This window comes from Borostomias antarcticus (genome assembly GCF_949987555.1).
Source record: "Borostomias antarcticus genome assembly, chromosome: 13".
NCBI classification, from domain to species: Eukaryota; Metazoa; Chordata; class Actinopteri; order Stomiiformes; family Stomiidae; genus Borostomias; species Borostomias antarcticus.
The window spans coordinates 20,357,542-20,374,950 of NC_140246.1; the positions used below are offsets into that span (position 1 = coordinate 20,357,542).

At 47.0% G+C, this 17,409-nt stretch overlaps 1 protein-coding gene across 1 annotated transcript in view; it reads right to left on the reverse strand.

The window, feature by feature from the left end:
• cfap54 (cilia and flagella associated 54) overlaps nucleotides 1–4,754 on the reverse strand; it is a gene marked incomplete at both ends in the record, with an annotated part of 92,298 nt that extends 87,544 nt beyond the window's left edge. Inside the window, 6 exons of the mRNA XM_084448042.1 lie at nucleotides 1,097–1,198; nucleotides 1,373–1,486; nucleotides 2,108–2,251; nucleotides 2,355–2,413; nucleotides 2,654–2,822; nucleotides 4,611–4,754. Coding sequence (XP_084304168.1) covers nucleotides 1,097–1,198; nucleotides 1,373–1,486; nucleotides 2,108–2,251; nucleotides 2,355–2,413; nucleotides 2,654–2,822; nucleotides 4,611–4,754 — 732 coding nt within the window. The remainder of the gene's footprint in view (nucleotides 1–1,096; nucleotides 1,199–1,372; nucleotides 1,487–2,107; nucleotides 2,252–2,354; nucleotides 2,414–2,653; nucleotides 2,823–4,610) is intronic.
• Nucleotides 4,755–17,409: the final 12,655 nt, after the last annotated feature.

A 17,409-nucleotide genomic window follows, 5' to 3' on the forward strand; every position in this document is an offset into this window, starting at 1 on the left:
GAGAGATGGATGGATGGAGAGATGGATGGATAGGGGGGGGGTGGAGAGATTGATGGATAGGGGGATGGATGGATAGGGGGGGAATGGAGAGATGGATGGATGGAGGGGTGGAGAGATGGATGGATGGGGGGGTGGAGAGATGGATGGATAGGGGGGGTGGAGAGATGGATGGATAGGGGATGGGGTGGAGAGATGGATGGATGGAGGGATGGGGTGGAGAGATGGATGGATGGAGAGATGGATGGGGGGGTGGAGTGATGGATGGATATGGGGGGGGGGTGGAGAGATGGATGGATGGAGAGATGGATGGATAGGGGGGGGTGGAGAGATGGATGGATGGATGGAGGGGTGGAGAGATGGATGGATGGATGGAGGGTTGGAGAGATGGATGGATGGATAGGGGGGATGGGGGTGGAGAGATGGATGGATGGATAGGGGGGATGGGGGTGGAGAGATGGATGGATAGGGGGGATGGGGGTGGGGAGATGGATGGATAGGGGGATGGATGGATGGATGGAGAGATGGATGGATGGAGAGATGGATGGATAGGGGGATGGATGGATAGGGGGGATGGGGGTGGGGAGATGGATGGATGGAGAGATGGATGGATGGAGAGATGGATGGATAGGGGGGATGGGGGTGGAGAGATGGATGGATAGGGGGGATGGGGGTGGGGAGATGGATGGATGGAGAGATGGATGGATAGGGGGGATGGGGGTGGAGAGATGGATGGATGGAGAGATGGATGGATAGGGGGATGGATGGATAGGGGGGATGGGGGTGGAGAGATGGATGGATAGGGGGGATGGGGGTGGGGAGATGGATGGATGGAGAGATGGATGGATAGGGGGATGGGGGTGGGGAGATGGATGGATGGAGAGATGGATGGATAGGGGGGATGGGGGTGGGGAGATGGATGGATGGAGAGATGGATGGATAGGGGGGATGGGGGTGGAGAGATGGATGGATAGGGGGATGGATGGATAGGGGGGGGGGTGGAGAGATGGATGGATGGAGAGATGGATGGATAGGGGGGATGGGAGTGGAGAGATGGATGGATGGAGAGATGGATGGATAGGGGGGATGGGGGTCTCACACTCTGGATGTCCTTCAGGTTGCTCTTCTGTTTGGGCCTGAACAGGCCTCTGGGTTTCCTCCTGGGCTCGTACACCGAGCGCTTCAACACCATGACAGCCAGCTGCTCACACACACACACACACACACACACACACACACACACACACACACACACACACACACACACACACACACACAAACCTCTCTCCATCAGAAATTTCCACTTGATAAGGTTGCTCATGTTTTTGCAGTGCAGTAACCATGTTATTCCCCAGACGGTGGTTGTGGTCCTGACCTGGATGGTGGCTTGTTTGAAGGCCCTCTGGGTCTCAGAGGAGACCGGCAGGCCGCTCCGCTCCTGCAGGCCGACCAGCTCACTCACCTTCCCCAGAGCGCGCCTGGCAAACACCTGCAGCACAGCGTTACCATGGACACTCACACACCTGCAGCACAGCGTTACCATGGACACTCACACACCTGCACAGCACAGCGTTACCATGGACACTCACACACCTGCACAGCACTGCGTTACCATGGACACTCACACACCTGCACAGCACTGCGTTACCATGGACACTCACACACCTGCACAGCACTGCGTTACCATGGACACTCACACACCTGCACAGCACAGCGTTACCATGGACACTCACACACCTGCACAGCACAGCGTTACCATGGACACTCACACACCTGCACACAGGGGTGAAAATTTTTTTTTTGGCTCACGGTGAGTCACCTGCCAAGGGGACTGTAGATGAAATCTACCGGCCAAGTATATATTTATTTCAGATAGCCTTCTGAAATCTAGTCGCCAATTGGAAATTTTACCTGCATTTGGCCGGTGGCAGGTGTTAATTTTCAGCCCTGCACACACACCTGCAGAGCACAGCGTTACCGTGGACACACACACACCTGCAGAGCACAGCATTACCATGGACACACACACACCTGGCACAGAGCCAGCCAGCCTACATGTCAACCAGCCAGTCAGTCAGTCAGTCAGTCAGTCAGTCAGTCAGTCAGTCACCTCTGCTTGTACGCTGGCCTGGTTGTCGTAGTAACACTGGCAGACAGCACAGTAGAGCGTCGCCCTCCAGGCCAGGAACCGTCCGGTCGCCAGGGGAACGGAGGTCTCCAGACACACACACGCCCACAGCAGGTACTCCACGGCCTGGGGAGGGAGGTCACACTCTACTGTACTCTACTGTACTCTACCGTACATTCTGGATATTTGCCAGGATCAGGATTCTGGTCGAGCATGTGCTGTTTCTGACCTGTGCAGTCCTGCTCATAGACATCAGGTAGCGACAGATGTTGTAGATATACAAGGACCCTGAAAAAGAGGGAGGGAGAAATGGAGGGACAGAGAGAAAGAGAAAGAAAGGGGAGGCGGAGAGAGAGAGAGGGAGAGAGACAGATAAAGAGAGATGGAGCGAAGGAGAGAGAAAGAAGAGAGAAAGAGAGATTGCGCAACAAAGCATGGGAAGGGCAGACACACAGTGAAAGCTATGCAACACAGAGCAAGCTGAACCAGCTCCTGGGCGTCGTTGCTCTCTGTGCCCTGGTGACCTACCGTTGTACAGCAGCCAGCAGAGGCCCTCGTGAGGCAGGACGGCCTGCATCATGACCCTGACGAAGCCCAGGATGGAGAGCAGTCTCTGGACGCCCTGCTGGGAGGGCAGGCCCGCTCGCTGCTGCTCCTGCTGGAACACACACAGGCAGCAGCCCTGCAACGCCCGGAACTAGCAGGACACACACACACACACAGAGGACACAAACACACACACAGAGGACACAAACACACACACAGGGATAAAGAGACCAACAAACACCAAAAGAGGAGGAGTGGGTGGAGAAATAGACAATGAGACACACAATAGGGCAGAGAGAGGGTAGGTACTGGGCAGGCTGTTCACCTTAAAACCTGTTCACCTTAAAATCCCCCTGGACCCTCACCCCTGCCCCCTGGACCCTCACCCCCTGGACCCTGCCCTCTGGACCCTCACCCCTGCCCCCTGGACCCTCACCCCCTGGACCCTGCCCTCTGGACCCTCACCCCTGCCCCCTGGACCCTCACCCCCTGGACCCTCACCCCTGCCCTCTGGACCCTCACCCCTGACCCCTGCCCCCTGGACCCTCACCACTGCCCTCTGGACCCTCACCCCTGCCCCCTGGACCCTCACCCCCTGGACCCTCACCCCCTGGACCCTGCCCCCTGGACCCTCACCCCTGCCCTCTGGACCCTCACCCCTGCCCCCTCACCCCTGCCCCCTGGACCCTCACCCCCTGGACCCTCACCCCTGCCCCCTGGACCCTCACCCCCTGGACCCTCACCCCTGCCCCCTGGACCCTCACCACTGCCCTCTGGACCCTCACCCCTGTCCTCTGGACCCTCACCCCTGCCCTCTGGACCCTCACCCCTGCCCCCTGGACCCTCACCCCTGCCCCCTGGACCCTCACCCCCTGGACCCTCACCCCTGCCCCCTGGACCCTCACCCCTGCCCTCTGGACCCTCACCCCTGCCCCCTGGACCCTCACCCCTGCCCCCTGGACCCTCACCCCTGCCCCCTGGACCCTCACCCCTGCCCCCTGGACCCTCACCCCTGCCCTCTGGACCCTCACCCCTGCCCTCTGGACCCTCACCCCTGCCCTCTGGACCCTCACCCCTGCCCCCTGGACCCTCACCCCTGGACCCTCACCCCTGCCCCCTGGACCCTCACCCCTGCCCCCTGGACCCTCACCCCTGCCCTCTGGACCCTCACCCCTGCCCCCTGGACCCTCACCCCCTGGACCCTCACCCCTGTCCTCTGGACCCTCACCCCTGTCCTCTGGACCCTCACCCCTGCCCTCTGGACCCTCAGCCTCGGACGATGGCCCCCGGGCCGTCTCGCACTCCCTGTCACTTCTGACACCATGTCACTGAAATGTTCCAGTGTGTTCTAGTTCTAGTTCTAGTTCTAGTTCTGCTCCAGTCCCAGTCCCAGCCTCGGTCCCTGCTCCCTCGTGTCCTCCTGGTTCCCTCTGCCCTCGTGCTGGTGTCTTGTTTGGTATCCCTCCACCATCTGTGTCTCGGTGCTGGTGTCTTGTTTGGTATCCCTCCACCATCTGTGTCTCGGTGCTGGTGTCTTGTTTGGTATCCCTCCACCATCTTTGTCTCGGTGCTGGTGTCTTGTTTGGTATCCCTCCACCATCTTTGTCTCGGTGCTGGTGTCTTGTTTGGTATCCCTCCACCATCTGTGTCTCGGTGATTGTCTGTACCTGTGCGTAGTCTTGTTTTGCCGCTCACCTGCACCTCGTTCCTTGACTGTTCTCCCAGGTTATATATGGCCCTGGGTTTCTTTTGTCCTTGTCAGTCCATTGTCCATGTAAGAGCTAGTCCCTGTGTTCTCTGACTTTTGAAATTAAAACCCCTGAAACTGCGCTGCCTGCCTCTCCGCCTGCATGCTCAGAACCCCACTAAACCCTAACACACTCTTTGTCTCTCCCTCTCTCTCTCACACACACACACACACTCTTTCTCAGTCCCTCACCGTCAGCTTGGCCTGGTCAGTGTGGAAGCCCTCTGGGAAGAAGCAGGTCCTGAAGTGGTCCACATCCCTGACCTGCTCTATGCTGACAGGGCTAAATTGTTGTAGGTAGCGTCCATAGCCCTGCCACAGGGCCAGGTTATACATCTACCCGGGGGAGAGACACCACAATCCCGTTATTAGAGTCACTGCAGAACAGCCACTAGAGGCCGCTGTTTTGTATAGCCTTTCGCTGACAGCAAAAGACTGATACAGAACGATCTCTCTCTTCACAGGTTATGGTGTGGGAGGATACTGACAACTCCAATAATAGTCACATGCATTAAGAATAACAAAAAATAAAGTGTACGGTACGTAACATTAGCCAATGAGTCTTTAACTTTAAGTCAGGGCTCAGAAAGTGATCTAGAGATAACGTGTCATTCAAACCTTTATGCCAAAGAGAAAATCAGCAATGTCCAACATGTGTTCCTCATAGTAGGTGGTTGGAAGTAGAGGCTTGTACTTGTTCCATATCTCAAAGAGACTTTTGGCACTGTCATGACATAACATTGAGGAACATTGTAAATGGTACCGTGTGCTATTTGTTTCTTGTACAGTTAACGTTACATATGACAAAAAAAAACATAGAATCCTTGAAAACGTTAACGATAACACAGCAGTAACGGCACGTGCGAGAGTAACGTTAGGACACCTGTCATTATCTAGGTAACTAGTTCTAGCTAGCTAGCGATAGCTGCTTGTTAGCTGGCTAGCTGGTGTGTAAGGTGGTTTTAACGCCCGTACTCGGGAGGGGTGATCGCAACGCAGTGACAAGACTAATTTCTGGGCTTGTGGCGACATTTTAGACTGAAATGGAAAAGTAATCGACTCCTACAATTACATATCATAGAGTCTCCCTTCTTATTTTTTCAGCTTGTTACAGTACGTGCATATTTAGTTATATAAAAACGACCACAAATCATCACTGTGAATTCTGTGAAGTGTCGCACTGGAAATATTGCTTGGCGATGCCTCATCATTGTATGAGAATTCCATATTACTCTAACAACGTTACTGTACATAGGAGTTGGTGGAATGGGAGTTAAAGGAGTAGTAAAGGGAAAATGCATATAGCCCTGTTTTAAGGTTACTTATGATCATATACAATGGTTCAGATCAAAACGTTGACAAAGCTAGCATTTTCGAGAAAGTTGATAATTGCTCTACCACCGTTTTGGTCATACAATGGATGTGGATGGGCATCTTGAAAAATTATTCAAAAACATGTTAAACTCGATTTAAAAGACAAGAAACTCACCTAGGTGTTAGTTGGCGTTCTGACATATAATTCACCATAAAGTAAGATTCTAGTTCATCTGGAAAGGCTTTTTTAAATATTTAGCATAGAACTATTTAGTCGCAGCACATACTTGTGTAAACTTCCGCAAACTAGGTAGCCTAGCAACATAAACTAGGGCCGTGTCTGAAATGCCTGCTACTTGCTATATAGCAGGCGAGAAGTAGCATGCTACTTCAAAAATGTGCCTGCTACCCCTCGCCTGCTATTCTCGCCTGCTACCTCGCCTGCTATGTTGTCGAAAAAAACGGCGAAAAACATAGCAATGTCCAGAGCATGCTATTCCAGATGATACTCTTCAGCAAAATTTTCAGGACAGCTGTCATGGCCGACGCTAGTAAGCAGTGCATTAGCATTGTTAAGTACCTGCCATCAAATAAAGATCTGTGAAATATATCGTTTTGAAAAAGTATTTCTTTATCCAGGCATCTTAATTTTAACAGTTTCATTATAGCGGAGCAGGTTATATTTGCTCGTATGTTGTATTTATTCTATTCACAACTTCGCGATCAGCCAGGCTAGAGCTCCAGGAACCCCTATGCCAAGCCGAGCTGCATCACATTGTGGCCGGCCCAGAGTCCTCTGCTACGGCTACGGTTTCTGGAGCTCCGGAGCCTGGCTGGACGATCGCGAACTTTGATGTCAGAACACCAACGGACACTAATTACCCCCTCTGTGAGCTTCTTGTCTTTGAAATCGAGAGTTTAACATGTTTTTGAATGATTTTTCAAGATGCCCATCCACATCCATTGTATGACCAAAACGGTGGTAGAGCAATTATCAACTTTCTCGAAAATGCTAGCTTTGTCAACGTTTTGATCTGAACCATTGTATATGATCATAAGTAACCTTAAAACAGGGCTAAACATGCATTTCCCCTTTACTACTCCTTTAACTCAGCCCCGCTCCAGGATTCAAAATTGCAGCTATCGTCAAAATTAGCAACCCAGTTTAAAACCGACAGCAGCTAGATTTGAAAACCGTTTTTGTTTAGAGGACACTCTGAGCTACAAAGTAATCTAAATTGTTATCACCAAAGTTGTCTGGTTTTATACATTTACAGTTTTTGTGACGTTGTGGCCTTAGAGTGATGTTAACGAGGCCCCTTCCACTAACGCTTCTCACCCTCTCGAATAGGAGTTGTGGTCGGATGGCAAATTATTGACTCGTTTCATAAATGATACGAATCCCTTAATGTCTCCATCAAATGCAGAAATAACAGGGTTTCTCTTATCAATTTTCCCGTAAAATGATGCCGGTAGTGGGTCCATTTTTACCAATATTCAACACCGACAACAACAAACAACAAATCGCTCGGTGAGAGATGCACAGGTGGTTACCATGGTAGCGACGCTAAAGCCGGACGGGTTGCCAGGTTTGTTCAGAACATCCACCAGTCACGGAGAAATAATGATCCTACACCTTCCTAGTGCCCAGGGTAGACGGTTCTGCTTGTGCCTATTTCCACTCTCAACTCAAGTGCAGACCTGGGGTGCAGGTATCCCCCCCCACACACACACACACACAAACAACAACAAATGTATTCATTATGAATGTATCATTAAAAACATATTGATGGGTCCAAAATTGAGGTTGTGTTTATCTTTGTGTGAGAGTGTGAGGTTTGGTTCTGGTCTATGCGCAGTCCCGGTCGGGTCATGATGCGATAAGTATGGACGTGCCCATTGTTACTCTCGACCCAGCGAGTGTCTGACTAAATGAAGTTCACAACAGCAACTTTGAAAGGAATATTGAGGTGCGTTCAGTAATCTGTCCAGTAAGTGGCATTGATCTTCTGCTAAAGGTCTCTCAGTACACAAACTCTAAGTTCCACAAAAAGTTTTTTTTTTTTTTTTTAAAAGAAGAAAAAAAAGAAAAGAAAAGAAAAACAGTTGTGTGAACAAAAGATACATAGAGAGGGGGGGGGTGAAAGAGAAAAGCAGCACACTAAGAGACCGGGCAGGGCTGCAAGCTTCTCATAACCACGGTCTTTTTAGCATGGCGAGAGCCTGTATCTCGGTAGCCGGAGACCAAAGGTTGAGTGTGGTAGACATCGATGAGTCAGCGCTGCTCTCACTCCAGAGAGCCTCTGAAACAAGGACTTCTTGTCAGATGTTTAAATGGACTCTGTGCACTCAATATACTGTAGGTAGTCTCCACTGAGAGATCTATGAATGCTTTCAAATGTTTCTGTCTCTAAAAATGATGCTCTCTATGATTGTGTGGGCTACTAACATCTAACTGTATATGTAGGCCTACTATTACTAAGATCTAGCCTACTACTAGATCTACTACTAACATCTAGCAGTGTCTAACTTTATCTGAACTATTACTAAGATCTAGCCTACTACTAGATCTACTACTAACATCTAAGTGTATACTGTATGTACTATTACTAAGATCTAGCCTACTACTAGATCTAATAACATCTAACTGTATATGTACTATTACTAAGATCTAGCCTACTACTAGATCTAATAACATCTAACTGTATATGTACTATTACTAAGATCTAGCCTACTAGATCTACTACTAACATCTAGCAGCGTCTAACTGTATACAGTATGTAAGGCAAGGCAAGTTTATTTATATAGCACATTTCAGCCACAGGGCAATTCAAGGTGCTTTACATGAGACATCAAAAGCATCAAAACAAAAAGCAAGACATAATAGACATTTTATGTACTCAACAAAGATCTAGCAGACCCCAGAGGACAATGCCCATCTTCTGCTGAAGCTCTTGCAGACATTCTAGAAATAAAGGTGTGTGTGTGTGTGTTTAGATGTTAACCATCAGTTCCAAGAGTATATTTAACGTGTGTGTGTGTGTGTGTGTGTGTGTGTGTGTGTGTGTGTGTGTGTTTGTGTGTGTGTGTGTGTGTGTGTGTGTGTGTGTGTGTGTGTGTGTGTGTGTATGTGTGTGTGTTTGGATATTAACAATCAGTTCCAATAGTATATTTACTTTGCAACATTGTGTGGGTGTGTGTTTGGTTGGTTGTTTTTTGTTTGTTTTGAGTGAATAATATGAATGCCAGTTAAACTCTGTAGCTCAATAAAGGTTATTATTCAATAAAGGACCAACTGAAACTTCCATAGAATTGATTCTCTTGTTACTGCTTTATTACAAACCATAATATTCACACTATTCACATTGTTCAGTTATTGCTTACATGGGATGCATATATTATCATAAATATTAGTTATGTAACTGTGCAGTTTACATATTTGTCACCCTATTAAAATAATGGCCCAAGTCATTTTTTGAGGATTTGTTTTTCCTTCCTAAGTCATCTCTTCATGATGCTGGCCACCTCTGGTAAAATCACCTACATCCTCAATGGAAAAGATCACACTGTTCCTACCCCGGTAGTATAATGACCTTCACTTTCTATACCCCCAACCTCTGGAACATCTTGCCAGAGTCCCTAAGAAGGGCTGAAACAATGGAAATCTTTAAGCGAGATCTCAAGACGTACCTTTTCAGCCTAGCCTACAATCACTAGACAGGACCTAGAGACACAGAAAGGCAACCTCCAGCCTGCCTGTGAATCTTCTGTATACATTGGTGTATATCCTGTTATCTATATATATCACTGTGTGTATATTTAGATGGGTATAAAGATGCTGGTTGCCCTGCAACTGGCACGTTCTGTTTTAATATCTGTGTTGCTTTTATGGCTCTGCGTTCTACTAACCATTTTCTGCCTCTCCTCTCCCTAGTGCCTCTCTCTCTCCCTCCTACCTTCTAACCAGGTCCAGTGGATGCCCCACTGTCACCAGCAGACCACCCTGAGTCCGATAGATACCCCTGTGTCTGCTGTGGATGTCCAGTACTGCCACTAACCCTGTCCTCCTCCCTAGTGTCTCTCCCTCTTATACTCCATACAGGTCCTGTGGACTCCCCCTGTCTCCTGCAGGCCTCCCTGTAGCACAGAGAGCTGCGATCTCACATTCTTCCTCAGGATGCAGAGTAAGAGGAAGGTCTCACCACCAACACTATTACTGAGACAATTATGAGAGGGGGAGAAGGGTTGGGGGAGAGACAGAGAGAGGGAGATAGAGAGAGGGAGAGAGATAGAGAGAGAGAGGGAGAGAGATGAGGAGAGACAGAAAGAGGGAGAGAGAGAGATAGAGAGAGGGAGAGAGATGAGGAGAGACAGAAAGAGGGAGAGAGAGATGCGAAGAGAGAGAGGGCTTGAGGGACAGACAGATACCTTTTCCCTTTCTCCCCATTCCCCAGTGAGGAACCTGTGCTTGTCATAGCCGGTTTAATGTGAAAGGTTAGTTATACTGTACTAATGTGAAAGGTTGTCTAAGCCAGATTAATGTGAAAGGTTGTTGTAGTTATACTGTTCTAATGTGAAAGGTTGTCTTAGCCAGTTTAATGTGAAAGGTTGTCTTAGTTATACTAATGTGAAAGGTTGTCTTAACGCTAAGATCTTAGCTTAGCATCTTCCGCTCTGTCGAACATCCAAACCCAACATTGCATCACCTTTAAAGGTCCTAAAATTTGGAATACCCTTTCTCTGTCATTAAAGTCTCACTCCTCCTTAGACACCTTTAAGATCGAGCTTCAAAAGTTTCTCATCATCTCCTGAGCTCTGACCTCCAGCTTTTCATAATGCTATGAGCTCAAACTGCTTCTGTTGACTATCTAATTTTATACTTTTCTTTATTATTTCTCTTTCTCGTGTTTTTAATTTCTATTCCAAAACTGTATTATTGTTTATCATTGTCTTTTTTATGTCCCATACCCTCTGATTTGCCATTAAAGTTCATTTTCAGATGCCCTGGGCTTCCCTTCCCTCCCAGCACTGGATTGTCAATTATTAATTGATTTTTATTTTCTTCTTTTAAAACATGGTGCAAATAAATAAACTAAACTAAGCCAGTTTAATGTGAAAGGTTGTTTTAGTTATACTAATGTGAAAGGTTGTCTTAGCCAGTTTAATGTGAAAGGTTGTCTTAGTTATACTAATGTGAAAGGTTGTCTTAGCCAGTTTAATGTGAAAGGTTGTATTAGCCAGTTTAATGTGAAAGGTTGTATTAGCCAGTTTAATGTGAAAGGTTGTATTAGCCAGTTTAATGTGAAAGGTTGTATTAGCCAGTTTAATGTGAAAGGTTGTATAAGCCAGGTCAATGTGAAAGGTTGTCTTAGCCAGTTTAATGTGAAAGGTTGTATTAGCCAGTTCAATGTGAAAGGTTGTCTTGTCTAGTTTACTGCCTTTACCCAAGGTTCTGCAATAGGAGCCTACTGTTGTTTTTTACTAGTTGTGGAACTTCTGTAGGCTACTGAGAGACCTGAAGATCAATGATGCCACCTACTGGACATATTACTGAATGCACCCCAATATTCATTTAATAGGCTGCTGTTGTGAACTTGATTTAGTGAAGGACACTCGCTGGGTCGAGAGTAACAATGGGCACGTCCATATTTAATCTGAGTGGCAGAAGACATGTCTGGGCATAGACCAGAACCAAACCTCAGACATCTCACACATAAACACAACATTCATTTCAGACCTGTCAAAATGTTTTAAATGATACATTCATAATGCAGCCTTTTTTTGGGGGAGGGGGTGTAATACTTTTATTCCCCACCCCAGGTCAGAACTGCACAAGGTGAGATGTAGGATCATATTTCTGGGTGTGTCCCTGGGTGTGACCCTGGGTGGCCAACTGTCGTTCTCTATACACATCACATCCGTTACACACTCTTGTAGATTCATGCTCTAAAACATCAGGACGATTCGCCCTTTTCTCACAGATGAAGCAGCACAGGTGCTTATCCAGGCCCTGGTCATCTCCCGCCTGGACTATTGTAACTCCCACCTCGCTGGGGCCCCGGCGTCAGCCATTAAACCGCTGGAACTTGTCCAGAAAGCTGCTGCTCGCCTGGTGTTCAATCACCCCAAGTTCTCCCACACAACTTCCCTTCTCTGCTCTCTACACTGGCTCCCTGTAGCGGATCACATCCAGTTTAAAACTCTGGCACTAGTCTACAGGGCAATGAAAGGAACAGCTCCCCCCTACTGTACTGTACATCCAGACCATGGCCAAGACCAAGAAGTGATCAGATTGGCTGTTTGATGAGATTATAATCGGATGGAAGTAATCTGTTAGTGAGAAGCTCAACGCTGCAATAGCTGCCTGTTGGAATCAAGGCTCCTCTCCCTACAGACAGGAAGGCAGGGTTGTCCCTCTGTCATATATTTATCATTCATGTTACCTGCATCTCACTATTCCACAACCTATAACAAAGCACAGTAAGCACTTAGCAGAACAGGCTCATAGAGAATGCCGCAAGGCAGAGATGGGGAAACAGAAAGCAGAGAGCCAAAGGTAAAAAAAATGGGTAGGGTTCGCTGGGTAGGGACAGCTGACGACACAGAGTGGGAAGGAGCTAGTCATGAGGAGGCAGGGGGCCTTTCCAGGAGCCATAAGGTGGACTTTTGGCCGAGGACGGGGGGGGGGGGGGGGGGGGGGGGGGAAGGGAAGTTGTGTGGGAGAACTTGGGGTGATTGAACACCAGGCGAGCAGCAGCTTTCTGGACAAGTTCCAGCGGTTTAATGGCTGACGCCGGGGCCCCAGCGAGGTGGGAGTTACAATAGTCCAGGCGGGAGATGACCAGGGCCTGGATAAGCACCTGTGCTGCTTCATCTGTGAGAAAAGGGCGAATCGTCCTGATGTTTTAGAGCATGAATCTACAAGAGTGTGTAACGGATGTGATGTGTATAGAGAACGACAGTTGGCCACCCAGGGTCACACCCAGGGACACACCCAGAAATATGATCCTACATCTCACCTTGTGCAGTTCTGACCTGGGGTGGGGAATAAAAGTATTACACCCCCTCCCCCAAAAAAAGGCTGCATTATGAATGTATCATTTAAAACATTTTGACAGGTCTGAAATGAATGTTGTGTTTATGTGTGAGATGTCTGAGGTTTGGTTCTGGTCTATGCCCAGACATGTCTTCTGCCACTCAGATTAAATATGGACGTGCCCATTGTTACTCTCGACCCAGCGAGTGTCCTTCACTAAATCAAGTTCACAACAGCAGCCTATTAAATGAATATTGGGGTGCATTCAGTAATATGTCCAGTAGGTGGCATCATTGATCTTCAGGTCTCTCAGTAGCCTACAGAAGTTCCACAACTAGTAAAAAACAACAGTAGGCTCCTATTGCAGAACCTTGGGTAAAGGCAGTAAACTAGACAAGACAACCTTTCACATTGAACTGGCTAATACAACCTTTCACATTAAACTGGCTAATACAACCTTTCACATTAAACTGGCTAATACAACCTTTCACATTAAACTGGCTAATACAACCTTTCACATTAAACTGGCTAATACAACCTTTCACATTGACCTGGCTAAGACAACCTTTCACATTAAACTGGCTAATACAACCTTTCACATTAAACTGGCTAAGACAACCTTTCACATTGACCTGGCTTATACAACCTTTCACATTAAACTGGCTAATACAACCTTTCACATTAAACTGGCTAATACAACCTTTCACATTAAACTGGCTAATACAACCTTTCACATTAAACTGGCTAATACAACCTTTCACATTAAACTGGCTAAGACAACCTTTCACATTAGTATAACTAAGACAACCTTTCACATTAAACTGGCTAAGACAACCTTTCACATTAGTATAACTAAAACAACCTTTCACATTAAACTGGCTTAGTTTAGTTTATTTATTTGCACCATGTTTTAAAAGAAGAAAATAAAAATCAATTAATAATTGACAATCCAGTGCTGGGAGGGAAGGGAAGCCCAGGGCATCTGAAAATGAACTTTAATGGCAAATCAGAGGGTATGGGACATAAAAAAGACAATGATAAACAATAATACAGTTTTGGAATAGAAATTAAAAACACGAGAAAGAGAAATAATAAAGAAAAGTATAAAATTAGATAGTCAACAGAAGCAGTTTGAGCTCATAGCATTATGAAAAGCTGGAGGTCAGAGCTCAGGAGATGATGAGAAACTTTTGAAGCTCGATCTTAAAGGTGTCTAAGGAGGAGTGAGACTTTAATGACAGAGAAAGGGTATTCCAAATTTTAGGACCTTTAAAGGTGATGCAATGTTGGGTTTGGATGTTCGACAGAGCGGAAGATGCTAAGCTAAGATCTTAGCGTTAAGACAACCTTTCACATTAGTATAACTAAGACAACCTTTCACATTAAACTGGCTAAGACAACCTTTCACATTAGAACAGTATAACTACAACAACCTTTCACATTAATCTGGCTTAGACAACCTTTCACATTAGTACAGTATAACTAACCTTTCACATTAAACCGGCTATGACAAGCACAGGTTCCTCACTGGGGAATGGGGAGAAAGGGAAAAGGTATCTGTCTGTCCCTCAAGCCCTCTCTCTCTTCGCATCTCTCTCTCCCTCTTTCTGTCTCTCCTCATCTCTCTCCCTCTCTCTATCTCTCTCTCTCCCTCTTTCTGTCTCTCCTCATCTCTCTCCCTCTCTCTCTCTATCTCTCTCCCTCTCTCTATCTCCCTCTCTCTGTCTCTCCCCCAACCCTTCTCCCCCTCTCATAATTGTCTCAGTAATAGTGTTGGTGGTGAGACCTTCCTCTTACTCTGCATCCTGAGGAAGAATGTGAGATCGCAGCTCTCTGAGCTGGAGTTACACTGTGTTCAATCCTGAACACACATTTCACACAGACAGCCCTTTGCCCTCATCCCTGTCCCTCCCTAACCCTAATCTGCTCTGTGTGAATCATCCAGGGTGTGTTTCACAGGGCTGGGCTGGGGAGTTATTAGCTAGGCTAACATGCTGAGCTGACCAGAGTTGCTAGATGAGGGTCAGCAGACAGAGAGACTCTGCTGATGTCCTAACCACAGAGGGCCAGTTACAGTAACACAATCCCGGAGGTAGGAGGGGGGAGTGTTGTATGTAAACACAGTCCTGGGAGGAGGGGCCTGTCGTACGTAAACACTCAGCAGAATGCATTGTGTGCTGGACGTTATCCAAATAATGGCAACGTGGACAGAAGAGTTCAAACAGATTAGTAGGGATTAGGCTCTACAGCTCCCATCATGGAGATGAATCCAGTTACAGGTGTGTTATTGACTATGTGGGAAGCAGCTCTGGTTCATCTGTACCCACCGGGAGACTCCCAGGGAGGCGCCGCAGTGAGACGGGGCTGCTGAGATCACTGTCTATTGACAGAAGGTACATAGTCACCTGATATGCGGTGTCACAGTCAAACCAAGCCCTAATATGGATATTTTATGTTTCGATGGGAGGAATGTCTTGAACGTAATGCTTGACTGCTTAGCTATGATCATCAAACTAGTCTGAGCAGTTTGTGTGGCCCTTATTATCCGGTGTCACCTCAGCCCTGTCCTGATAGCTCATATGCCCTGTCCTGATAGCTCATATGCTCTGTCCTGATATGTCCTGTCCTGATAGCTCATATGCTCTGTCCTGATATGTCCTGTCCTGATAGCTCATATGCTCTGTCCTGATATGTCCTGTCCTGATAGCTCATATGCTCTGTCCTGATATGTCCTGTCCTGATAGCTCATATGCTCTGTCCTGATACCTCATATGCCCTGTCCTGATAGCTCATATGTCCTGTCCTGATACCTCATATGCCCTGTCCTGATAGCTCATATGCCCTGTCCTGATAGCTCATATGCCCTGTCCTGATAGCTCATATGCTCTGTCCTGATAGCTCATATGCTCTGTCCTGATAGCTCATATGCCCTGTCCTGATAGCTCATATGCCCTGTCCTGATAGCTCATATGCCCTGTCCTGATAGCTCACAGTCTCAGCCCTGTCCTGATAGCTCATATGCTCTGTCCTGATATGTCCTGTCCTGATAGCTCATATGCTCTGTCCTGATATGTCCTGTCCTGATAGCTCATATGCCCTGTCCTGATAGCTCACAGTCTCAGCCCTGGCCCACCATGATGCCTCATACTGTATCTGATATCTGCATCTGCACTGAGTGATGTGGTTATCAGCTGTTGAGATGGTAAACAAAAACAATCAAACAAAACATCTTTATTTGTCATGCAGTGAGAGGCGACACACACACACACACACACACACACACACACACACACATGAAATGGCTGGAGCATCCACCAATGAAACTTCTCTCTGGGACATGGCTCCAGCTAACTGAGTATGAATAGTTGTGTAACTTCAGTCTGGAGAGGTTGAGCAGCTCAGACTGAGGGGCGTTGGCTGCTGGGGAGAATCACTGGATGATGTCACTAAGGCTGCAGCCATGACAACCCTGTTCAACACAATCACAAATCTGTGTGTTTATTCAAAGCTGTTTAGGGGGTCCGCGGGGACCGCAGCACCTATGTAGTTTTAATAGGCGGGGGAAAAAAAGAGTTCATGTGTAACATGTTTACACACACACACACACACACACATACACACACACACACACACACACACACACACCCCATCAGGTGGGTTAGAGCACAGATATGAATGAGCGATTTCAGAGGCCAGTGCAGTTTAGTTAAAGAAAAGTGTATATTTTCGTTTTACACATGGAAATAAAGAGTACCTTGCTAAAATATCTTTTTTTGGAGAGGGGGGTGGGGGGTATCAACTGACAGTAATTACGTTTTCAGAAGAAAAAGTTCAAATTTTGCTATGAAATAACCATGGTTATTTCTACCATTAGCTCAGATTCAGATTGTATTTGTCGAATATAGTGAAATGTTAACATGTTTGTAGTAGTGAAATGTTACTGCGGCTCCGTGGTGCTCTAATTACACAAAACCCCGTCCATGGGTCCCCCATTCGTATGTTAAATATGTTGGTATGTGAAGGTAGTTATAGTGAACAAAGACTTACCCTACAAACACTTGAATTATTAGCCCTTTTAAAAAGCATCCAATAATGGTTTATTATTATTTGCTTATTATTATTACAGCTTATTGTAGGCTGTTTAATTGATTATTTGTGTTTACATGGTTATATTTTGTTTTTATTGGTTTATTCAGGTTTATTTTATTGCGGGGCTCCCCTGTAAAACTCCCTTGTGATTCTCTTGTAAACTAAATGAAATAAATAGCATATAGGGCTATCATGCGCCAGCAGAGTAGACGTGTATGTGTAGTAGGCTATGACTGTTCATGTGCTATGTAACTGTTCATGAAAGTAGGCTTAAATGTCCTGCCAAAATGCTTTGTGCCAAACAACTTCCCAGCCTGTCGGTTGCTAGGGAGATCCTCCCCGGTAAATTAGTACCCTAATGGAAATTGCGGGAGAAAAGTAAAATGGAACTGAGCAGAACCCTCTGGTCACGTTGCATTTCAACGTGACTGTGGCTGCTGGAATGCTGCCCGGGCCAAGCGTGATGCAAGCACAACACGGGAATGTGTCACATTCAGGGGAAACGGCCCGTTATTCCAGGAGCTTTAACCTACTTCCTCAGTGAATGAGAGG